The sequence below is a fragment of the Microcebus murinus genome, chromosome 18 (assembly GCF_040939455.1).
Source record: "Microcebus murinus isolate Inina chromosome 18, M.murinus_Inina_mat1.0, whole genome shotgun sequence".
In the NCBI taxonomy this organism is placed as follows: Eukaryota; Metazoa; Chordata; class Mammalia; order Primates; family Cheirogaleidae; genus Microcebus; species Microcebus murinus.
Window position 1 is genome coordinate 16,315,588 of NC_134121.1, and position 24,784 is coordinate 16,340,371.

Here is a 24,784-nt window from a genome sequence, read left to right on the forward strand (position 1 = left end):
CGCAGCGACCCCCCGCACCGCTGCTCCTGCTTTCTGGCTAAGCAGGGCAGGGCTAGGACAGACAGACCTGCTCTTCAGAGTCAAGCCCCAGTGTGCTCAGGCGGCAAGGGGAGGTGGGCAGGGCAAACATATCAGCACCAGGCTCTCAGGAGACTCTGGGGCTGCACAGGCCGTGGGGGCACCCGGTTCTGCTGAGTGCCATGCCTCTTGCCTTGGGGATAGAAGGGCAGAGCTGGGTCCAGGTCACTGGCTGAGGCTCCCGAAAAGGCAGCTGGGGCTTAGGGGGCGAGTTAGACTCTGTGGGGCTGGAACAAAGGGGCCTCAGAAGTTGGTTAAGCCCAGCTCTCAGCAAGGTGGGGGCTGGTCTTCTCTGATCTGAGAAGATCAGAGAAACCTTCGGCCCCAGGAGCGTGTCTAAGAAGCGGGGGCAAACCAGAGCAGCATGGGCATACCAGAGACATGAGGGAGGAAGGAGAAAGGAGACCCAGGGACCGGTGCACACTAGGCCAGAGGCAGCAGGAGGAAACCAGTCCCTGGAGAGCAGCGAGCCCCACAGCCTGAGCCCCGTCATCTTCCTCTCGGCAGCATCCTGCGAGCTACAGGACAGGCTGAGGCTGGGCGGGGGGACTGGGGGTGCGTGGCTGGAGAGAAGATGACGTAGGGGACACCATTTGTGTGTGCGAACCTCTGGATAGCTGTGCAGAGGGGAGGGCATGTTCCTTGTTGGGGGCTGCAGCCAGGCTGGTGTGGGGAGAACGGTAAGAGGATGATCCGCTCAGAGCAGGGGCTGGAGAACCTTCCTGATTCTATTCAACCCTGAGGCCTGCAGAGTCTATAATTCCCATCAGTTCGGGCTTGCTAGAAACTCCAAGTATAATCTTTGCAAGAGAAAGAGCAAAAGGGGAAAGAGGAGGAAAAAAAAGTCCACACACAATTGTACTTTTTATATAGAATTTGTACAATATATTTCTCTTCATTTGCATATTTTACTCACAACTTAACATCCTTTTTACAGGCTGAACTCACTCAGCGGATATAATCAAAATTCTTTCTTTCAACCAAATAAGAAAAATTCAAAATCGTAAACCCGTAAGAAAACAAATTAAAAACGGTGATGAAAATACGTCACTCCTCTCGTTAGGAACAGTGTCTGTCTGTACAATATATACGATTTGGAACAGGATTTCTTTATAGATTAGGCACATGTTTCCACGACACCTTTGTTCCTGCCGGCTGTCTCACTCCAGGCAGTCCTGCCTCCTAAGAAGGGTCTCTATGGAAATCCTTTGGGACACGGCTGCTCCCGGTGGGGACCGGGAGGGGAGCTGGGCCTGGCTTGGCAGCGCCACCCCGGCCGGAAGCAGAGGTGGCGGGGCCCTGGCAGAAAGGCGCAGCCGAGGAGTGTGAGGGAAAGCTTAGACTTGCTCTACACAAACCGAAGTGCAGAGACCAGAATGGCGAGGGCGGTGTGTGGAGAGAAGCTGTGAAGAGCCCAGGCTTTATTTACAACCGACCTTCCTGGAGGGGAGTGGGGCGCAGAGCTGGCAGCCGCTGCCACGGGGAGTGACCCCTGCCCTGCCCTGCTGTCTGCCCCGCTTGACTTGAGTCAGTCTGAGGTGTGGAGGGGCGTGGGTGGCACCACCTGCTCATCTATCTTCCAGAACGTCCGTCAGTGGGGCCGAGCCCGCAGCGGGGCCTCTTTCCCGCTTTCTGCAAGTCCCCTCTTGGGAAACTCCCCTCTGTGAGACCCACTGGGGTCTGAGTGGCAGGGATGCGGGGCTTCTCTGGGGGTACAGGCATCTGGCAAAAAGCGCACTCGGTTTGGCAAAGAACAAAAGATGGGAAAAGGGTTGTCCAAGCCACAGCACCTGCCTCCTCACGTCCCAGCACTAGGGGTAGCAGGCCAGGCCCCCCCTGGCATCAGGGTGTGGCTTTAGGTCACTGAAGTTCAGGACCCACCGCCCCATTTGTTCCTTTGACTCATGCCCCCTCCCGCTGCAAGACGGTTCCACCTGCACCCCAGGGTTTGCCTGAGAACCTACTCTAGGGCTGCAAAAGTCGTGGCCTCCTGACCCAGAGGGCAAAAGCACGCTCCAGAAGATGCTCCCAGCCCTGCAGGTGCGGGCCCTTCCTACGCGGACCCCCGCAGACCCTGCCGAGGGGTCTTGAGAGGCCAAGGGGCAGGCTGGGCCACGGCAATGCTGAGCTGGTCAGCTTTGGCCCTGGCTGTGATGACCCTTCCTTGAGTTTGGCCCTGTGCGGCAGGACGTGCTTCTGGCCCGGACACCCATCCTCAAAGGCATTCTCCCTTCCCACAAGTCCCACCAAGGCTGGGGCACGGCTCACGTGCCAACCCAGCTTCCCGCTCCGAAGTGTGGCTCTGGGGAGCGAGTGATAATCAGCACTTCAGGGCAAGACTAAAACCATAAAAAGGAAAATGTAAAACAGCATCACTAGAACTAACGTAGTTATTGCTAGACAAGTGACAGCCAAATAACCACGCAGAGTCCCAGAGGTGGATGTGACGGATTACCATGACTATCAAGCAGAAATAAAATCATAGGGTTTTCTTTTTTAAACTCTTAAAATAAGATCTTCTAAGATCTCCTGTGAGAACTCTTCAAGTCTTTAGGTACAGAGGCTAGAGAGTATTCCTTAGGTTCTGCCACTTTCACACAATCCAGTTTGTCCCCTGAATGACCAGTCCCTTGGCCATTCCCCTGAGGCCGTCTCAAGGGAGTCAATGTGGTTCTGTTCTAAAAAAATGAAGTGGAAACTGAAATATGTTAAGACAAAAACTAAAAAAAACGCAGATGAAGCTGACGTGTGAGCAGACGCACAGGGCGGCCTGCGGCTGTTCCCAAGGGCACTTGTTCTCACCAAGGAGTTCTCAGGGGTGGCGGGCCGCGCAGGGAGCGAGCTCATCACCTGGTCCTGGACCCACTGCTTGGGTCAGTGCTGCCAGGAGGGGCTCTCGCCTGTTTCGGTGTGTCTGGATTACCAGTCACAAGAAGCAAAGGCAGAGAGGAGCCCCCAGGCCAGGCACCGCTGCTGGAGGTCTTGCTGAGAAACGTGGCTCTGGCGGACTGTGCCTTCATCCGACGGTGCCAGCAGTTCCAGCTCAGCCGCGACCGAGTCCTTTCCAGAGAGGCTGCTTCCAAGTCTTCCTGGGCCTGTCGCTTCTGCAAGGACAGACCCTGGAGAAGGCTGGTCTCTGAACAACCTTCCCAAGGGCCTCTAGCCTGCCCTTTCTGAGTCATCCTGCATTGCTTTGCTGCTTCTCGCGTGCTACGGCATGTGCGCGTGTCTGGCCTGTGCACAGGGGGTTTCTGGAGACGTGCTTGCTTGGCGTCCTAACTGGAGTGGAGTGAGCTCGAGGAGAGCTGGGCACTGACGCCACAGGAGTTTTCCTGAATGAAGTTAGATGTCTGCTCTAAAATCCCTGTGGACAGATTAGCTAGTCCCATGCACGCCACACCGAGGGCTAACACTCGACATTCCAGAGTCGCGTTGCCTTGTTTGGGTAGTTGATGGCCAGGCTGATGGCAGCAATGTTCTGCAGAGCCTGCAGAGGGAGAGAGAGCAGTCGCCAATGTCAAGAGCCACTCACCTGCTCAGTCGCTGAGTGCTGCTGAACCAGGCCCTCAGCAGAGCACGGAGGCTGTGGGGGTGTCGTTCCCTCCCCCGGAGGCAGGCAGGCTAGGGCAAGACAAAAAGCTACCAAGATCACATGAAAGCTCCAAGTGTAAGGCAGAGATTGCCACTGCCCCAGAGGGGCAGTCACAGTGCTGAGGTGACAGGGGGCTCGGAGGGGTCTGCCAGGGTCTGGGAGAGCTCTCTGGGGAAAAACAGCATAAGAAGGTCATAGCAGACTTAAGAAACAACAGCCAGTGCCAGGACAGCCTGAGAAACAGTGCCGGGAAGGCAGTGGGAATGCCGGTGCCCTGAGGCCAGGCCGGGTGGGGTCTTCCTGCTCCGGTGGCAGGAAAGTGGAGGTGGGCGCGGGAGGAGAGGCGGCAGGCAGGGAGAAAAGTCAGAACACTGGTCCAGTAAACTAGATGGGCCGAGGGAGAGTCAGAATGAGGGTGACGAGGCAGCAGAGATGGGACACGGGCAGGCAAGAGGGACAGGCTCATAGCAAACCTGCCATGCTGAGCTTTCGGGCCTGAATGGTCAAATATCAAAATTTCTTTATAAGGTGTCATGAAACCAGGGAATGTTGGTAGGTGGCCGTTAGGCAAGAAGGGAGTTTTATTCTGCCTACGGGTCCTAGGAGGATTCACACAAACCCTTCTGTATTTGCTGTGCGGATCCCCATGCCTAAGCACATGCTCCAGCCCCGGCATCGGTAAAGAGGACCCCTTTCCTCCTGCATGTTTCAGGATGCTTCTCTGAACACGCCTGAACAGGAGTGTGCTCAAAGAAACCTTTTGGGAAACACAGTGCCGGACTCAGGCAGGGCTCTGAGTCCCAGTTGGACGCCCACCCAAGTGTGACCCTGTGAGCCTTGGTGTCCCCTCCCCACCGCTCCATCCACTGTGGGGGTTGGACCACACACTCTAAGGCACTCAAGGAGTCTGTGAGCCCAAGGTTCTCCAAGTGCCGCCTGGGCCTGCAGATTCCAGAGACCCATTCAGGGGCGGGCAAGGTTCCCTTTTCACTTTCAATCTCTCACGAGCATACAGTGGCGTTTCCCAGAGGCTAGTGTGAGCTAACACGACAGACTGACTGCAGACGTAGCTGTGAGAATCCAGCTGCCTTCTATTAAGCTAGACATTTAAGCCATCTGCAAAAATGGAACACAGTGCCACCCCTCGTGGTAATTATTTTCTTTTGAAAAGTAAGAGTTGTTTTTCATAAAACATGTTATTCACGTTAATGTGAAATGGGTTTACTACTATTTTTTCAAATGAATTGACAAATGAATGTTTAAACTTTTTGTTTCAATTTCTCAATTTAAAATCTAAGTTAATTTCTAAAGGCATGTATATAACACATATAACCAAAAACTTTCCAGGATCTTCAATAATTTAACAGTGTGAAGGGTCCTGAGACAAAACAGCTGTCCGAGGAGGATTTCTCCTACTGGGAAAGCAGCTCACATCCAAAAATATCTGAAATTTAACTCTATGGAAACTTCAGGCATCGGCCAAACTAAATTTAAGGTATTGGCTGTTTTGGTTTTAAAGACACAAATTCTTGCTAGTGTCTTCTGACCCCGCAGTTGAACATGAATGAGGCTGACAAATGGGGCTCGCCCGCTCTCCCTGAGCACCGAGCTCCGTGCAAGCTCTGGCTGGATTCTGTTCCAGACGCAAAGCGCCGACACCCTGTCCTGGCCTCGGTGAGACGGTGGGGTAGCGCCAGCCCCAGGGGGCCAGCTCTGCAGGGCAAGGCGAGTACCTGTGCTGCGCAGCGGAGAAGGTGGTCATCCGTGGTTAAGGCCAGCAGGTAGTCCTGCAGCAAGCCGAGCTCCTGTGGAGAGAGAACGGGCTCCGTGAGCAACAGCGGCAGGGCCAGACGCCTGGTGCAGCGCTAACAGACCACCCAGGCGACACTAGGCATGGAAACAGAAACCTCGAGTGGGAGGACGCCGCTCACTCAGCCGGGCACCTCATGGCACTGCCTGGCTCAGGAGCCACGGAAGGAGCCTGCCCGGCAAGAGCCCCATGTGGGCTCCCAGGCTGGCTCTACCTTGACCGAGTCTCGGGGGACCAGGCAGGGGACGCCCCTGCTCAAGCCAGTTTCCTCATGTATGAAACGAGGGGCATAAGCTAATGAACTCTGAAAGGCCCTTTCATTTCTCACATTCAATGAGCCTATTGTGCTGAGGGGAGAAAAAAAGAGGAGGAAGAAGAAAGAACCCATCGTTTTATTTTCCAAAACTCACTGTTGTCAAGGATTGATCCCAGGCAGCCTGTCCCCCCTTTGGCTCCGAGCCTGACAAAATAAGCAATCTCAGAGCTGACCCGAGGGCTTCCCAGCGCTAGGGGGAGGCGAGGGCCCAGACTGCGGGCCAGGCCTGCCTTCCTGTGTCGCCTGCTCACTCAGAATTGGGCAGAGGCCCGCCTGGGCGGCAGAGGGAAAGAAAGCACACGGAGGCGCCATGCTCCCTGCCCAGACCTCAGGGGGAGAGGCAGGGCAAGGCAGGGCAGGGCAGGGCCCTCACCTGGGCGCGGTTCTCAGCCACGAAGAAGAGCTCAGTGAGGGCGCGGTGCAGGGGGAGGAGGATGCCGGGCTGTGTCACGTCCTCAAACAGACCGTACTCCATGTGGGTGAAGAGCTGCCAGAGGGGCTTCAACAGCGCAAGGTCACAAAGGTCACTGTGGGAAGAGCCCCGGGAGGGCATCGGTTTATGAGCACCATGCCTGGTCCGACAGCTGATGGGAACTGCAGCTCAGACCCTCCCTCTCCCACAGCTGCCACAGTGGTTATAAAATAGTCCCGCCCTCCCTCCTCCCAGGCAGCCACAAGCAGTCACCAACAGCAAAGAAGGAAAGGGGTGCGACCGAAACTTCAAAGCCAAACTCCAAGGGAACAGGAGACCCCAAAGTGCATCTCTAAAAATGGTTACTATGAAGACCTACCAGTGACAGTGGATCTCAACATAAATGTTAAGTGGGAAAAAAATAAGACATAAAACTACATATACAAAATAAAATTTAAAAAGAAAAACCCACATACACAATATTGTGTTTATGCATATTAAAAACAGCAGTGGCCAGGCATGGTGGCTCATGCCTATAATCCTAGCACTCTGGGAGGCCGAGGCAGGAGGATCGCTCAAGGTCAGGAGTTCGAGACCTGCCTGAGCAAGAGTAAGACTCCGTCTCTACTAAAAATAGAAGGAAATTAGTTGGACAACTAAAAATATATAGAAAAAATTGACTGGGCATGGTGATGCATGCCTGTAGTCCCAGCTACTTGGGAGGCTGAGGCAGGAGGATTGCTTAAGCCCAGGAGTTTGAGGTTGCTGTGAGCTAGGCTGATGCCACGGCACTCTAGCTTAGGCAACAGAGCTAGACTCTGTCTCAAATAAATAAATAAATACATAAACAAAACAACAGTAAACAAACAGCAAACAGTGTTGTCAGGAGTTGTCCCTATCAGCTTTCTAGATTTCCTACAACACTCACTGCTTTTCGAATCAGAAAAAAAGAGCTATTTAAAAGACAACGAATATAACCATTATTATTATCTTAGGCTTGGCTTATGAAACACAAGAAATATGCTTGTAAGGTTGCTCAGGCAGAAATCTTTTCCTCAAATAAAGCAGAAGCCTTTTGAAAAAATGAACTGAGGTTTTTTGTTTTGTTTTTTTTTTTACTCAGAGAGAGGCTATGATTTAATTCTGATTCAATGTCCTTCAGTGGAGAAAAGTTTTGAAATAAATAATATTAATATAATGTTAGGTTTGCTTCTTCTAATTTGCTTTTTCTCTTATGATTTAAGAAAGAATTATGTGCATTTAATTGTTATTTTGAAGCCACTCTGTTTCCCCCAGAGAAATAAATCTTCATAAAGTAAATAAATGGGAGAATTCAGACAGCTTTATAGCTGGTTTTCAGGAAAGCACACTTTACAATGTGAAATAAAAAGCACCTGCATGGCCAAGTGGCTGAGATGACTGCCTGTGGCCGCCCCTGCCCTGGGGGCTGCCCCCAGTCTGGCCTCCGAGCCAAGCTCTCAGGCTAGCACGCCTGTGACTCTGCATGGAGCACTCATGAAACAGCCCAGGGTGGCAAGTTATGCTGGGAGTTCCCTCCAGGCTTGGGCAGAGGGGTGCAGGAGTGCCCCCACTGGAAGGAAAATAGGCGACGGCCAAAAGACTGTGCAGGAACTCTGTGCTGCAGCCCGGAGACCACGGAGAGGCTGCGTGTTTCACACGCATCGCTCAGCCAGGCAGCTCTTACTAGAAGCCACGCTCAAGCGAACAGAGCTAAGCCCACGTGGGGCTGAGTGACTGATGTCTGAAAGTGAGGACGTGTGGGTAACAGCAATCATGCCCAGCTCGCCCCCTTTCTCCCCTTGACACCTACACCTCCCGTCAGCATATGGACTACTCGAGTTATTTTGTCTTCCCTGACTTGGAGAGTCCCTTACTTTTTTAATGATATCTCTATATTATGTGAGAAGACAACCTGTTACTTCAAACATCACCACCCCACTCTGGCTAGCATCCTGTGTGTCTGTGTGCCTTAAAAATGCAGGAAAGAGGAACAATGAACTCCTACAGGTGGGGGTCTGAGCAAGGAGGGCGAGGGCTGAGTGTATGGGTGATGTGTCCAGCACCATCACTACCACCTTCCCTCTGAGATGAGGAATACGGCAATTACGTCTACAATTCCCACTTCTATTCAACACTGTATTTGGAGGTCTGGTTAGTGCAAAAGGCAAAACCAAGCAGTTTCTAAGGATTAAGAGGAAGAAAACTCATTACCTACAGATGACATGACTGTGCACTGAATAATCTACATATATAGTCTTAGAATTAACAAATTTAGCAAGGTAACTGGATACAAGGGCAATACACAAAATTTAATTATATATCAGCAAAAACAAAACTAAACATTTTTAAGTATCAATTATAGCATCAAAAACATTAAATACCTAGTAACAAATCTAACAAAATGTTGTACAAGTCCTCTACATAGAAAACTATAAAATATTACTAAGACTTAAACAATAGAGGAATATATAATGGTTGTGGATTAGAGGACTCAGTGTTCTAAAGATCTTGATTCTCCTCAAACTGATCTATAGAGTCAATCAGAATCCCATTAGATACAATGAGAGTGAATGTAAGAGGTGTGTGTGTGTGGGGGTGGGTGTCTGTATGTGCATATGCACATGCATATGCAGAAATTAACAAGCTAATTCTAAAATGTCTATGGACATGCAGGGTCAAAAATACCCAAGACAGTCTTGGAGATGAGGAACTAAGCTGAAGGATTTATACTACCGGAGATGGAAATCTGTTATAAAGCTACTGTTTAAACAGTGTGATACAGACACATTGGATCACACTGTGATTTGGTCTTAAAACCAAGACCAAAGGAACAAAGTAGACCAGAAAAACATCCATCCATACATGGACACCTGCTCCGTGACAAGGTGGCGCCACAGTGCGGTGAGAGTCACCTGTGTGCAGAGGTGGTCTCTGGAGTCAAGTGGAGATCCATATGGAAAAAACTATTAATAACTTGACCCCTACAGCTCACATCATACACTAAAATTCACTCCCGGTGGATTATAAATCTAAGTGTAAAAGGAAAAATAATTAAGCTTCTAGAAGATAACATAGGAAATATCTTCATGACTTTTGAATAAGGCAAAAATTTCTTACACAGGACACTAAGAGCACTACCATAAAGGAAATAACTGATGAACCGGAAGACATTAACATCACAAATGCCTTTTCATCAAGGTCATCATCAACAGAGTGAAGAGGCAAGCGACAGACAAGGGTCGCACGTCCAGGAGGCAGCTCACCTGTGGGTGCAGCACCGCACAATCCTCAGAAGTAAGTGGATGGCTTTTAGTCGCTGGTGACCAGTTTGGCGACAGGCCACGCCCACCAGCCATTCCCAGATTTTTGCCAACGGGAGGTGAGGCACAACCCTTTCTTCTGACAACATCTGCTTCAAAATTTCGAATCCTGGCCAACCCCCCAAAACACAAATATTTTAAAAAATAAAGTCTAACAAGTGTTTACATTAAGAATGACATTATTTTATAAGCTGCTTAAATTTTTAAAAACAGGATGAAATCATTGTGATCATTTAAGTTTTGGTGGAAATTAAGCCTTTTGTAAAAATAGCTTAGGAGCAACATGTTCAGTTCTTCCTTTTTGCAAAAAGCCCTGGTCAATTCTCAGAGAACAGGCATCTGTTTCAGGCCTTGACAGAACAGCTCGTACATCTGGCCGTTCTAGTTTACAACTAGCCAACAATGTCAGGTTCAAGAGCGATGGGTATGGGATTCGTGAGACCAATTTGTGGGAGTTGGAGGGAAAGCACCTGCTTTGATTTTAACAACAATCAGTGACATAAGGGCTCCTACAGCCAGGGAGTGGCCCCGGCAGGCAGACCTTCCAATGCAAAGACCAGAGCACACACCTGTCTGGAAGCGCCCCAGGTGTCCAGCCGTCACAGTGAATTTGTAGCCCCACTCGGTGTTGCTCATGTCGGAGGTAAAGCGGTAATACAGAGTGTCTCCTGGGCCACACAAGAATCAGAAACAGATCAGGAGACTGGAGCAACAGGGAAGGGCAACTGGGGTATCTCTGATGAGATATATTAAACCCATTTTAAAATTCGCCAGTAATTTCCCTACTCAGTATTAGATTTAAACACTTTAAGTGAAGAGTGTATATAACCAAGTATTTTTTTACTACCTGGAAGCTCAAAATCTTTCCATTTTTGTTGAGACCCGCTGAAATTGTGTCGATCCTGCTGGAAGTCACTGCTACTGGACATAGCTAGCTCGTCACAGCCTTCCTCTGTGTTGCACTGAGAATCGAATTTGATCGAGAGGTAGATGGCACCAGGAATGTGGACTTTATCCTGGGGAAGGGAAGGACACTTCTATCGTTACCATGCGCTGGATATTTCCTGCAGGCTGCTCTATGCCAAGTCCTGCCTCTGGGGTGTGAGAATGAGTGAGCCACAGTCCACCCTCCGGGGCCCGCAGTGTAGCTGGGCGAGGAGCATGCGCACTGGCTGCACACACAGTGCGGGGCAGGCCAAAAGGGCCCGCTCAGAGATGTTCAGGTGCTGTGAAGAATGAACAGGACAAGAAGAGTCAGGAGAAAGGGGGGCAGGAGGCCAGGGGAGAGGCAGGTGTGAGCACACGGGGTGCATCTCAGGCACAGGAGCAGTCCTGGAAAGGTCTTGGATGAGTTCAGGAACAGCAAGGAGCTTGGCGTGTCTGGGGTAAAGGGTGTGCCATGTGGGCACATACTTGAGAAGTGGGAATGGGTGAAACAAGGCCCTGGAGAGGTTGGCAGGGACAGACCCTGAAGGCCTTGAGTACTAAAATGAGGCACTGAGACTCTGTCTGGACAAACAAGGGGAGCCCTGGGAAGGTCTGAAGCAGGAGTAAGCCTTGCTCAGGCTGGTACCACAGAAGCACCACTCCGAGGATGGGAGTAGCTGGCGCAAGGCTGGGCTGGGACCAGGCAAGAGCAGGGGTCAGAAAGCAGCAGCAACAGGAATGCCAGAGGAGGGAGGGGAGGGCCTGGGGGCGGCGGAGAGACGACATGATCTTCTCTGGGGTAGAACTTGGCGGCTGACCACATGTGTCTATGTGGGGTCGAGGGACTGAGACAGAGCCCAGGAACATGGGGAGAGAAGAGGCTTGGAAGGAAGAGAGTTAGGGGTTTATATTTCTGCAAAACAAAATCTCAGCTTTGTAATAACAAAGTTCCAAACTGGTTTCTGTCATCCACCACTGGGGCTGTAGGGCACCTTCCACCCAGACGCTGATGCCTGGCCGGCTCCAACATTTTTAATAGGACTAAAGAAATGCACGTGGCATTAAGTCAATGAGATAATGGAGGGTGCCCAGCCCATGCCTCATCTAAACCCTATTTCTCTCTGTCCAGATACAAAGGGGACGGAGAAGATGAGGTTTTTCAGTTCTGGGTAATTTTTAAAAAGGGGCCGCAGTGTCCAAGTTGTGGCCAGTCATCAGGAGACGACAGCAGGGCGAGGGTGGAGCCGAGACCCACACGCAGACCCCACACGCAGACCCACTGCCTCACTGAGTAGCCACGGACTCTCTCAGAAGCTTGCTGCAGGAAAAGTAAACGCTCCGTGAGAGCCAGCTGGCCCTTTTTTATTCTATCAAAAGAAGAAAGGCCAGGAGAAGGGAGACTTGGTTGTACAGAACCCCTGGCTTCTGGCGGGGCGGCAGCTCAGCGTGCAGAGGCTCTCCCGGTCAGGGCTGTCGGGGCACGCTGCTGAGAGAGCTGCTGAGGTCTTCGCTACTCAGTAAGCCCTGCGGGGCCTGCCGACGGGGCCATACCTCAAAGTTGGTGTTGTTGTTATACGGGTGTTTCGATTCCCTCACTTGCACCTCCATTCCCGGCTCCTCCATGAACTGGCAGGCAGCCAGGGCCATGGTCCCCAGCATATTCTCTCGGCAGCCCTGGAGCACCTTCTGCAGGATCTGGTGGGACACAAGCGGGTAAGGTCTAGGCCTGGCAGTGGCATCAGGAGGAAGGGAGAGTCTGCTTTAACCTAAGATGTACCCAAAGGTGCTGGCATCGTCCTGGACCCAGAACAAACCTCTGTGACCCCACCCCAAGACCCACCCCACCTCTCACTCCACCAGGCCCTTGCTGTCAGTCAGGACCCTGCTTTAGGGAGGTCTGAAGAAGTAACAGGACCAATCAGAGATGGCCCTGGTCCCTGAAGAGTTCCCAGCCCAGCAGGTCGCTTGACCTACAGGTAAATAATTACAGCACAGTGTGGCCAATACCCCGGTAAGGTGCAGAGTTGGGAGCTCCAGGGGGCAGGAGTGGGCAAGGACATGTCTGAGGGAGGGGCCAGTAGGGGCACGATGGTTCTCTTTTGTCCCTTCCAGAAGATAAATAAGGCCAGAGCAAACCTGCCAGCACCTTCAGGGCTGCGAGGCTGAGAAAGGATTTCAGGGACCTAGAAACTGGTGGTATTCTTACATGGGAAAAGGTTTAGAGGGAAAATTACCTTCTTTCTGGACTGCATGTGTGTGTGAGGGTGGAGGGGGATAGGATGGAGAAGGAGCTACCAGATGTGCTTCAAGATTTCTGCACTTGGGGATGGGAAGAGGGTGACTCTGGCTCAGCTGGAAATCATGCCCAGGGCTCTTAAGGTCTCTATACCATGATGTTTTCTGGTACATCTGGTCCTCTGCTTCTATGCAGCAAGAGACAGAAGAGAAGCTTCTAGCCCTGTGAAGGTTTGCTAACCCAACACTATTTTAAAAGAACAAGTTAAAGACTTGATTTCAAATACTCTCTGAGTATCGAGTCTGGGCCAGGCTGTGAGCTCAGCTCTGGGCCAATGCTTGGAAGAGGATGCAGTGGCCCTACCTCTGTTGCATTCACACCTGTCAGGGAGCTGGATGGCCACACAGGTGACCTCACTCCAGGAAGCACGTGCTAGAGGAAGCTTGTTCAAACACCCTGGGGTCAGAGGAGAAGCCTGGAGGGTGAGTGCGAGCTCGTTCTACTTAACTACCTTCTCCCACTGGTGCTTTTCTTCCAGCTGCATGAACATATCCAAAATGTAGGTCATATGGGCAGGGCCACTGAGCTCCAGGATGTCCTCGCTCACTGGCACATGCCCGGGCCACTCGGCGAGCAGGGATGCGAGCACGTGGCGGGCGTACAGGACGGCTGTGGCCTCATTCACTCGGAAGAGGTAGTCCCGGACAGCTCTCTTACTCTTGCAGTTCAGCTCCTTGTGCAGCAGGGCGGCGCTCTTGCTACGGCGCTGCCTGGCGTAGCTCTGCTGCAGCTCACTCTCCGTGCTGGAGATCAGCTTCTGGGTCACTGGGTTCGATTCAGCAGTGGCTTGGTCGCAGCGTGCAGGCCGGGACTGCAAACCCAAGACCACTGTTACAAAGGCCTGGCCTTCTTGCTTGGGGGTGGGTGGGGGGACAGGGGTAGGAGTGGGAGTGCAGACACTTGGGTGCCAAGGTGGGGGGACATACCAAGCATGGCAAGATAATCATGTCCGTGTCCACAGCTTTGACGCTCTGCTCTTCCAGCCTCAGACTCTTACTGGGCTGCCACCTCTGAGCCAGGGACCGTATCCTTTCATCGGTGGTGAGCTCATCTCCATCAAACCTGAAGAAAAGCAGCACAAAACTGGGTACAAAATGTGTAAAAGGGCAAGAGTTTAACCCGCAATTAAACTGGTCAGAAATGTTGATTAAATTTTTTAATGTAATTACATTATCACTTTCTGTATTTTGCAAACTGGATTCACAACACTTATTTATTCGTGAACATACGCCCTGTGGCAGTGGACACAAACTGTTCCCCGGAATCCATTCTCCTCTTCTCTTTTAGAAACAAAGTTCTCAGCACAGTTTCAGCAAGAGACACAGTCACCCAGCTACAGACATGGTTCTCGGCGCCACTGGCAGCCAGATGCAGCAACGTGACTAGGTTCTGGCTGATGGCTGGTGAGTGAGGTAGCATGCCACTCCTTTCTCTACCTTCCCCTCTCGTCTGGGCTGGAATCCAGAAGTGGTGTAAGGAGCTAGCTTTCACTACGCAGTTGAGAATAACACCCCTGTGATCAGTGCATTACTTTGTGGAGCAGAAATGCCCACCCACCCTGGACTGCTGCCTACCTCTGGACTGTTACATGAGAGAAAAACAAATTCTATCTGCCTTGATCCAACGTATTTCTGGATTTTTTGTTATGTCAGCTTAGACTATAAATAATGCATCCTTGCTTCATCTTGCAAAGGATTTGAGGCAACAGGTAAGAAATACATATGGTAAAATACAAACATGAAATAATGAATAAAAGAAAAATTAAATAAGAATTTGCTATAAATTAGAATAAGAAGTCAAAACCAGGCTTTGGGAGGACGGAGGAGGAGATCAGATTATAGGTTTGTAAAGTTCTAGACAAACTGAAATGCAGGGCTGAAGAACCAGCTCTGAACTTCCTGGCCAAGAGAAAGGGAAAATTGTTAATTTTATAATCATCCTTTAGGGAAAAAAATGAAAACAATTTACACTGGTGAAAAAACAAAAACATAAATAAGGAACGTCTTGAGTAGAAGCGCCTGCTCTGTGCTGCGCTGGAATGACACATCCTGGCGCCTGCCTCAGTGTCTGAGTCTGTAATATGAGTTTACTCTGAGACTGACCGCAAATGTCAAGTTTTTACAAAGGAACCTACAAGCACACTTGGAAGATGATCCATGCTGCGTAGCACATATCACCTTCCATATCACTTTACCAAGGACTGAAAACTGCTTCCTGGCCTGTCGGGGTTTGGTCCAGATCCCGCTGACAGGTGGTACAGGTCTAACCACCCTCTCGTGTCCTCTCCCTTGCCATGTTTCAGCAGCACCTAAATGTCCCTCACCTCTTCTGAACCTCCAGGAAGAAAGAATCGGTCCTTTTCATCTGCAGTTCGTATATGGCGCGGAGAATGTGCAGAGGGGCGTTGAGGGCATCGTGAGCCATCTGAAGGCACAGGGAGGAAGAGGGACAGAAACGATTAAAAGTGCTTCAACACATCACTGATAAATTGAACTCCAAAGTGATGAGACGATATTTCAAAAGCCACTCACAGGTTGTAATTGAAGAACATTATGTAAGTACTTTTAAAAAGCATATAAAATCATAAGCACTAAAACATGGACTGTAAAAGCTGCATTACTATTATAACTTCAAAGGAAACTATAAAACACTGAAACACCAAAAGAAATACCATGCCAAAAAAAATCAATGCTAATAGTCAGTACTTATTCACACCATTGTGTTCACTGCTAGCTTCTCTGTACCTGTCTTATGCTCAAGTTTGACAACTAGGACATACTTGGGCACTGTATTTTCTTTTGAATTTTTTTTTAATGGTATTTGCTTTTCTGATACCCTATTCCACATCCTGTTTACTCTTCATCTAGTTACAACTTTTTTTTCCTTTTAAAAACATTTTTATTTTATTTTTAGAGATGAAGTCTTGTTCTGTTGCCTAGGCTGGAGTACTGTGGTATTACTATAGCTCACTGTAGTTACAACTTTTGACGTCCATGCCCTCAATCTTTCCCACATCATTCTGAGGAAGAGTGGATTACCCAGGGAAGGTAAGAGAATATTTCTGAGAAATTATGAGGAGGGGACCATCATGTTAAAGCTTATGGGTGGGTCTTAGGGCTTTAGTAAACCCTGGAAATTTACGCAAAATTTTAAACAAATATTTGAATGTGTATATTATGGGAGAATGGTTCTAAAGCTTTTCGGTCCGTGACCCAAAAATGTTAAGAACTACTGCTTTAGGGCTTTTTTGTTCTTCTGGATGAATTCTGTACGATACAGACTGGATCTTCAGAAAGTGAATTCTCAGGACATTATACTGAAGGACTTTCATGTTTACTCTAAAACATGGCCCAAGCCAAAGAAAATCCACTCCCCGGAAGCTCTTGCCCAATCTATAAGATGACCCAAGAACACACCAAGAAACATATTCTGGTGGGCTCGTCCAGGCCCTCGAGAGGGTCTAGCTTTTTCTGCTCCGGGTCACCAGGGCTGCTGACTGGCCGCTCTACCTCTTCCTCTGGGTCCCCTCGCTCGTCCAGCTCCAGGTCTCCATGCTCGGCCAAAGTGTTGATCTCCTTTTTTGACGAGTACAGCATGATGGACAAAATCTACACAGAAAGAAAACCAGGCAGGACAGAATGTGAGCATGTAGTGGGTGAGAAGCTTGCACAGTTCTTTTTCTTTTTTTGAGACACAGTCTTGCTCTGTTGCCCAGGCTAGAGTGCCGTGGCATCAGCCTCGTTCACAGTAACCTCAAACTCCCGGGCTCAAGCGATCCTCCTGCCTCAGCCTCGCAAGTAGCTGGGACTACAGGCGTGCACCACCATGCCTGGCTAATTTTTTCTATTTTTAGTAGAGATGGGGTCTCACTCTTGCTTAGGGCCAGTCTCGAACTCCTGAGCTCAAGTGATCCTCCCTCCTCGGCCTCCCAGAGTGCTAGGGTTATAGGTGTCAGGCACTGTGCCCAGCCTTGCACAGTTCTTTAACCATGTAAGGGTAGAAAATATTTGACATGAGAATTCACTTACAGAATGTGAAACTATCAATAATAAAGAAATATAAAAACATGTTCAATTATACTCTGTAGTCAAGGAAATGCTAACTAAATACCACGGGGACCTTTATGTTTATTAACTTTTCCACTGATGGTGTAAACTGCTATCATCCTTATATTCATAATATGGTCAATGAAGCATTAACGGCAGAAAACTGAAAGCTGCTTTCATGTATCAATATGTAGCCATCAAAAATGGTAGTTACGAGAACTATATGGAAACTTAGAAAAATGCCTATCATATGGCCTGAATTTATTTGAATACTATGCTCACCATGTAATTTAAATTTATGTATGTACTACAGAACCATAGGAAAAAAATTAGAAGAAGGAAATAGACAAAAAGCTAATGGTGGCTGTGTTTGGGTATAAAATAATGGAGTTTTTCTTTCTTTTATAAGTTGCCTGCAATGTGGTTCTATTTTTTTTTTTTTTTCTTTTTTTGAGATAGAATCACACTCTGTTGCCCTGGCTAGAGTGCCATGGTGTCAGCCTAGCTCACAGAAAACTCAAACTCCTGGGCTCAAGCAATCCTTCTGCCTCAACCTCCTGAGCAGCTGGGACTATAGGCATGTGCCACCACGCCTGGCTAATTTTTTCTCTATATTTTTAGTTAGCCAATTAATTTCTTTCTATTTTAGTAGAGATGGGGTCTCGCTCTTGCTCAGGCTGGTTTCGAACTGCTGACCTTGAGCGATCTGCCTGCCTTGGCCTCCCAAAGTGCTAGGATTATAGGCGTGAGCCACCGTGCCCAGCCATGGTTCTATTATTTAATAAAAAAATTATAATTTAGAATATTCCCTAAGAATAACAGTTCACATAATCTTCCGGTTATTCATTAATAAGTTTCAGCATATCTTCCTTAAACCTAACCAAATCCTCTTCTGGGAGCTGAGGGCTGTGTCTTCCAGTTCAGGCCTCTGTGCGCCTGGGAACAGCTGCTCCCCACCTCCCCTGCAGCAGCAGCCTTTCTTGGGCCTGAAGCTGGCATTTGGTACAGAAAGTCCACAGGGAACCACTGCAATTCTGCTAAGACAGATCTAAGGTCTAAGGGGAATAGTAATAAAATTAAAATTATCAACTAAAATCTTCCATAAGATACATATAAGGAAAGATAAATTTAGAAGCAGATTTTAGATCAAAAGAACTTTAAAGGGAAACAATAATTCAAGGTACACTTTATTACCATGATATAACAGCCAAGCATGTGTTTCCATAAAATACTTCTCTTCCAGTGTTCTTTGAACAAACACCAAATTCATTTTCCCTGACAAGGGGGGACAGTGTCATAATCTCTATTTCCAGAAGGGAAGTCAGAAGCAAGGGGTGATTTTAAACACTGTATGAAATGAGTGCACAAGGCAGAACCAGGTGCAACTAGTTGATGCTTCTAACTCCCAGGCCAGTAAATCTGCATCAGGCAGCAGTAGCAGGACACGCCCCCCCTCTGCCCGCCCGCCCCCCCCTCCCCATCTCTTACTTCTAGGTCCCGGAGGAGCCACGTTTTACTGAAGCCAGTCCCTTTGCTACACTTTTTCACCAGCAACTTCAGCAAATCAGTCTGGAGGAAGGTAGCATGGGTCTCTTCAAAATCGTGAGCCTGCCAAGCGAAAAAAGAATGATAAGTGACTGCCTCAGAGTGAAGGTAAGGCTCGGCTAGGGAGAAGCAAGCCTTTCTCAGAGCCCAGCCTCAGCTGATGGCCCAAGCTGACCTAGCGAAACTCCGAGTCAGAAGGGAGAAAGAAATACTGAATCCACTGTCTGGTCATTCACTTAACAAGTATTTTTGAAGCATATTTTATGTCACTCACTCCCTGTTCTCTACCTTCCAAAGCTTCCCAATGCCCTTTAGACTAAAATCTAAGACCCTAATCAAGGCGGCAAAGTCCTATAGGGCTCCCTGCCTGCCTCTCTGGTTTCACTCCCTTCTTTTGTCCTATTTGAAGCCCTGGAGGTTGTCCTTTCTGCTCCCTGACAACCATGCCTGCTCGCTCCACCTTTAAGGCCTGGAGCTTACTATTCTCTCTGCATGGAATGCTTTGCCCAGTTTTCCCAAGATCTACTCCTTATCTATCAAATTTTACCTCTTCAGAAAGGCTTTTCCTGACTCATGGCAGTTTCCTTGCAAGCTCTCTGCTGTCTCTCTGTCTGTTAGACTGTAGCTCCATGAAAGCAGAGACCTTTTTTCTAGTTCACCACTACATATTCAGTTCCATCTGGTCCTTGGTGCTCAATAAATATTTACTGTTTGAAGGATTCAAAGACAGAAATGATCCCTGCCCTCAGGGAGTTTATTTTCCCTTTCCCAGTATAATGTAAACAATTGAAGTAACAGTGCATTATGATAAATGCCACAAACTAAAGACATAGTAGAGGAATGGTCTCAATCCTACAACATAGACTCTCAGGGCTGGACCAGAGCTGAAACGCCACTTAGTCTAGTCTCCTGTGGTGCTTGAGTCCCTTGCATGACTTCCCCACCAGTGTTGCCACTGGATACCCTTCAAAGCCAAGGAACTCCAAATTGAAGACTCAATTCCCTTCACAATAGCAACAAAGAAATTAAAGTACCTAGGAATATACTTAACCAAGGAGGTAAAAGACCTCTACAGGGAGAACTATGAAACACTGAGGAAGGAAATAGCAGAGGATAAAATGTCTATACTACCCCAACTGATCTACAGATTCAATGCAATACCTATTAAAATCCCATCAGCATTCTTCACAGATATAGAAAAAATAATTTTACGCTTCGTATGGAACCAAAGAAGACCTCGAATATGAAAAGCAATTCTAGGCAACAAAAACAAAATGGGAGGCATTAATATGCCAGATATCAAACTATACTACAAAGCTGCAGTAATTAAATCAATATGGTATTGGCACAAAAATAGGAATATTGTCCAGTGGAACAGATGTGAGAATCCTGATATAAAACCATCCTCATTTAGCCATTTAATCTTTGACAAAGCAGACAAAAACATACACTGGGGAAAAGAATCCCTTTTCAATAAATGGTGCTGGGAAAACTGGATAGCCACCTGTAGAAGGCTAAAACAGGACCCACACCTTTCACCTCTCACAAAAATCAACTCACGCTGGATAACAGACTTAAACCTAAGGTATGAAACTATTAGAATTCTAGAGGAAAAAGTTGGAAACACTCTCCTAGACATCGGCCTAGGCAAAGAGTTTATGAAGAAGTCCCCAAAGGCAATCACAGCAGCAACAAAAATAAATAAATGGGACATGATCAAACTACAAAGCTTCTGCACAGCCAAAGAAATAGTCATGAAAGTAAACAGACAACCTACAGAATGGGAGAAAATTTTTGCATCCTATGCATCTGATAAGGGACTGATAACTAGAATATACTTAGAACTCATGAAAATCAGCAAGAAAAAAATAAAATAACCCTATTAAAAAGTGGGCAAAGAACCTGAACAGAAACTTTTCTAAAGAAGACAGAAGAATGGCTAACAAATATATGAAAAAATGCTCAACATATCTAATCATCAGGGAAATGCAAATCAAAACCACAATGAGATATCACTTAACTCCAGTGAGAATGGCCTTTATCAAAAAGTCTCCAAACAATAAATGCTGGTGTGGATGCGGAGAGAGAGGAACACTCCTACACTGCTGGTGGGACTGCAAACTAGTTCAACCTCTGTGGAAAGCAATATGGAGATACCTTAAAGCGATACAAGTGAATCTACCATTTGATCCAGCGATCCCATTGCTGGGCATCTACCCAAAAGATCCAATGACACTCTACAAAACAGACACCTGTACTCGAATGTTTATAGCAGCACAATTCATAATTGCAAGGCTGTGGAAACAGCCCAAGTGCCCATCAATCCAAGAATGGATTAATAAAATGTGGTATATGTATACCATGGAGTACTATTCAGCTCTAAGAAACGGTGATATAGCACATCTTATATTTTCCTGGTTAGAGCTGGAACCCATACTATTAAGTGAAGTTTCCCAAGAATGGAAAAACAAGCACCACATATACTCACCAGCAAACTGGTATTAACTGAGCAGCACCTAAGTGGACACATAGGTACTACAGTAATAGGGTATTGGGCAGGTGGGAGGGGGGTGGGTATATACATATATAATGAATGAGATGTGCACCATCTGGGGGATGGTCATGCTGGAGACTCAGACTTGTGGGGGGAGAGGGGGAATGGGCATTTATTGAAACCATAAAATCTGTACCCCCATAATATGCCGAAATAAAAAAATTAAAAAAAAAAGAAAAACACAGGCAGCTTCAAAAAAAAAAAAAAAGCCAAGGAACTCACAAATTTTTCAGCTGAGCTCCTTCTTTCATAGCTCCATTGGGAAGATGATCGTAGAAGTGAGCTGAAAGACACCTCTTTAAAAGATCCTTCTTTCCAATCAATGCCTTTGGGGCATCGGACGAAGTTCCCTAACTCAAGGTTTCTCATCTTCACGCCAAATGTCATCCCACTCTTTAACTTGTCTACCTCCTCCCACCCCAACTGCCAAACCTATTGCTCAAAGTTCCCATAGGATTCCAGCCCTGTTTATTCTTCCCTTCATCTCCTACAGTGACACAAAGGAGCTGTCATTCAGAGAGGGAAGTGAGAAGCAGATTCATTACCAAACGGAAGAAATCATTACCTTTAGTGTCTTATATAATCCTTTGAGGGCCAAGGACAGGACCCATGTTGCTTCCACTGCCTCAGGACAATGGCTGTCCATGCTGGTTTGCAGAAGGTGACTGGCAATGAGGGCAAAGTGCTGGGAATATTGGCTGAGCTGGGCCTGAGAATCACTGCCTTCTTGTCCTCCTCCCTTCTGGACCAGCTGGTAGTCCTTCACTGAAGAGTGACGTCAAGCAGGAAGAGAAAAAGCACAAAAAATACAGTAAATGATTCCTGCAGCTAACTAAGTTTCTTCCACAGTAATGTGCCTTACTAAAGTAAGAAGTGCAAAAACACAAACTCCCAGGCTTAATTTTAGCCATTAAGGCCAGCTTGTAGGTAAGTACAAAAATAGTTATGGCCACCTATCCACCAAGTAACTGAGAGGGACAAATCACATTCCTACTACTGTGCACAAGCAGTTTGCCTCCAAAGGTGTTAACAAAGTTCTCAAAAATAATACATGTGACTTTAGGAGGCTGAGGCAGGAGGATCACTTGATGCCAGGAGTTTGAGACCAGCCTGAGCAACATAGCAAGACCCTGTCTCTACAAAAAAATTAAAAAATTAGCCAGTGTGGTGGCATATGCTTGTCGTCCTAGCTACTTAGGAGGATGAGGAGGGAGGGTCACTTGAGCCCAGGAGTTTGAGGCTACAGTGAGCTATGATTGCACCACTGCACTCCAGCCTGAGCAATAAAGTGAGATTGTATCTCAAAAAAAAAAAAAAATTTGTACACATGAGATTTCTACTTCCAAACAACATGCAAAAGGTATTGGATTTACTTTTCTACCTTAACCAGAACACTAAAAAAATATGAAACAATGGTTTGCAGATATTAGGCAATAGGTAGTACAGGACTATGTTCCTTGAGAGAATAGATATAAATTAGGTCAGCCCTCTAATAACACCATCTGGAGATAATTTCTAGGATGCAGAGCAGGGAGCAGAAATCTAAGCAGAGTTCAGTAGCATCAGTGAATTGAAGAGGCAGAGATGAGAGTTCAGGGAAATCAAGGCAGCTAGAGAATTTGCGGGGCAGAATATCACAGAGAAGCGAGATGCACAGACAGAGAGGTGGGTGGGAAGAGCTTTCCAGAGAAACTTCCTCACGAGCCATTGCCTCAGTACTGATTTATACATATGTGAGAAGAAACTATCTAATGGCAGGAAAAATAACTACCAAAAAGTGGTAGGCGGAACAATTCCTGGAGCTTACACAGAGCTGGGACTATTTTGTCTTCCCACCAGCCTGAGAGTGGAAGTGTCCTGGTTGTGGGGGTGGGGGATATTTGAAAACATGGTGGTCAAAATTTTTCCAAATGTGATGAGCACTATAAACCCAAGGAGCTCAATAAACCCCCAAGCAGAAGAAACACAAAGAAAATCATGCCAGGGCACACCATAATCAAATTGCTGAAAAAGCAGCCAGAGAAAAGAGACACATTACAAAAAAATAACAAAAAATAAGAATGATAATAGACATCTATATAAGCCAGAAGACAATGGATCAATATCTTTAAAGTAATCAAAGAAAAAACTCTTAGCCTAGATTTTTTTTAACCGGCAAAATTATCTTTCAAAGATGAAGTAAAAATAAACATCCCCCAGACAAACAGAGATTTTGCAGCAGCCAACTTGTACTACAAGAAATGCTAAGGGAATTTTTTTCAGGCCCCCCACCCCTAAAAAAAGATACCAGGTGGAAAACTGAATCTATACAAGGGAATGAAGAACATCAGAAAGGGAAAATATGTGAATAAATATAAAAGCAATTGTTTTCTCATTTTTAAATCTTTAAAAATTCTCACTTTTTAAAGCAAAATAATATTGTGTTATGGGATTTATGTTATGTAGAAGTAAAATGTGTGGTAACAGCAGCACAAAGAACAGGGTTGGAGAATAATGTTGTGATGTTTCCCCACTCTATGTCAGGTGTCCTCAAACTACGGCCCGTGGGCCACATGCAGGTGTTTTCGCCCGTTTGTTTTTTTACTTCAAAATAAGATATGTGCACTGTGCATAGGAATTTGTTCATAGTTTTTCTTAAACTATAGTCCGGCCCTCCAACGGTCTGAGGGACAGTGAACTGGCCTCCTGTTTAAAAAGTTTGAAAGGCCGGGCGCGGTGGCTCACGCCTGTAATCCTAGATCTCTGGGAGGCCGAGGCGGGTGGATTGCTCGAGGTCAGGAGTTCGAAACCAGCCTGAGCAAGAGCGAGACCCCGTCTCTACTATAAATACAAAGAAATTAATTGGCCAACTAATATATATATACAGAAAAAATTAGCTGGGCATGGTGGCAAATGCCTGTAGTCCCAGCTACTTGGGAGGCTGAGGCAGGAGGATTGCTTGAGCCCAGGAGTTTGAGGTTGCTGTGAGCTATACTGACGCCACGGCACTCACTCTAGCCTGGGCAATAAAGTGAGACTCTGTCTCAAAAAATAAAATAAAATAAAATAAAAAAATAAAATAAAAAGTTTGAAGACCCCTGCTCTATGTAAAGTGGTATAATATTATCTGAAGGTAGATTATGATGAGTTAAAGGTATATAGTATAAACCCTAGAGTAACCACTAAGAAATTATTTGAAGGTAGACTATTGTAAACCCTTGAGCAACACCTAAAAAAAAAAAGAGAGATAATTAAAAAGCCAATAGTAGAAATAAATAAAATAGAATCATTAAGCAAAACAAAACAAAAAAATCCACAAAAGGGAGAAGAAGAAAAAAGGAACAAACAGATGAAGACAAATAGAAAACAAGTAAGAATGGCCGGGCGTGGTGGCTCACGCCTGTAATCCTAGCACTCTGGGAGGCTGAGGCAGGCGGATTGCTCAAGGTCAGGAGTTCGAAACCAGCCTGAGCAAGAGCAAGACCCCGTCTCTACTATAAATACAAAGAAATTAATTGGCCAACTAATATATATAGAAAAAAATTAGCCGGGCATGGTGGCGCATGCCTGTAGTCCCAGCTACTTGGGAGGCTGAGGCAGGAGGATTGCTTGAGCCCAGGAGTTTGAGGTTGCTGTGAACTAGGCTGATGCCACGGCACTCACTCTAGCCTGGGCAACAAAGCGAGACTCTGTCTCAAAAAAAAAAAAAAAAGAAAAGAAAACAATTAAGAAGACAGAAGATTTAAATTCAACCATCTTGATAAATGCATAAAATGTAAATGCTCTAAACATGTCAATTAAAAGGCAGAGACTGTCAGATTGGATTTTAAAAAAGTAACCTACTATGTGCTTACCTACAAAAAAATCCATTATAAATGTAAAGATATA

The 24,784-nt window shown here is 47.1% G+C and overlaps 1 protein-coding gene across 2 annotated transcripts in view; it reads right to left on the reverse strand.

Moving 5' to 3' along the window:
- Positions 1–678: 678 nt before the first annotated feature.
- The window catches only part of ZZEF1 (zinc finger ZZ-type and EF-hand domain containing 1), a 122,792-nt gene continuing 98,686 nt past the window's right edge, over positions 679–24,784 (reverse strand). The window contains exons 43-55 of one of the 2 annotated variants that reach the window (XM_075994227.1): positions 21,483–21,682; positions 18,307–18,426; positions 16,282–16,380; positions 15,096–15,196; positions 13,699–13,834; positions 13,224–13,583; positions 12,028–12,171; positions 10,397–10,565; positions 10,119–10,217; positions 9,493–9,658; positions 6,170–6,323; positions 5,404–5,475; positions 679–3,565 (exon numbers count right to left, since the gene is read on the reverse strand). In XM_075994227.1, coding sequence (XP_075850342.1) covers positions 3,485–3,565; positions 5,404–5,475; positions 6,170–6,323; positions 9,493–9,658; positions 10,119–10,217; positions 10,397–10,565; positions 12,028–12,171; positions 13,224–13,583; positions 13,699–13,834; positions 15,096–15,196; positions 16,282–16,380; positions 18,307–18,426; positions 21,483–21,682 — 1,901 coding nt within the window. In that variant the 3' untranslated portion in view covers positions 679–3,484. Of the gene's footprint in view, positions 3,566–5,403; positions 5,476–6,169; positions 6,324–9,492; positions 9,659–10,118; positions 10,218–10,396; positions 10,566–12,027; positions 12,172–13,223; positions 13,584–13,698; positions 13,835–15,095; positions 15,197–16,188; positions 16,381–18,306; positions 18,427–21,482; positions 21,683–24,784 lie in introns of both variants that reach the window. The other variant, XM_075994226.1, reaches the window with a different exon arrangement.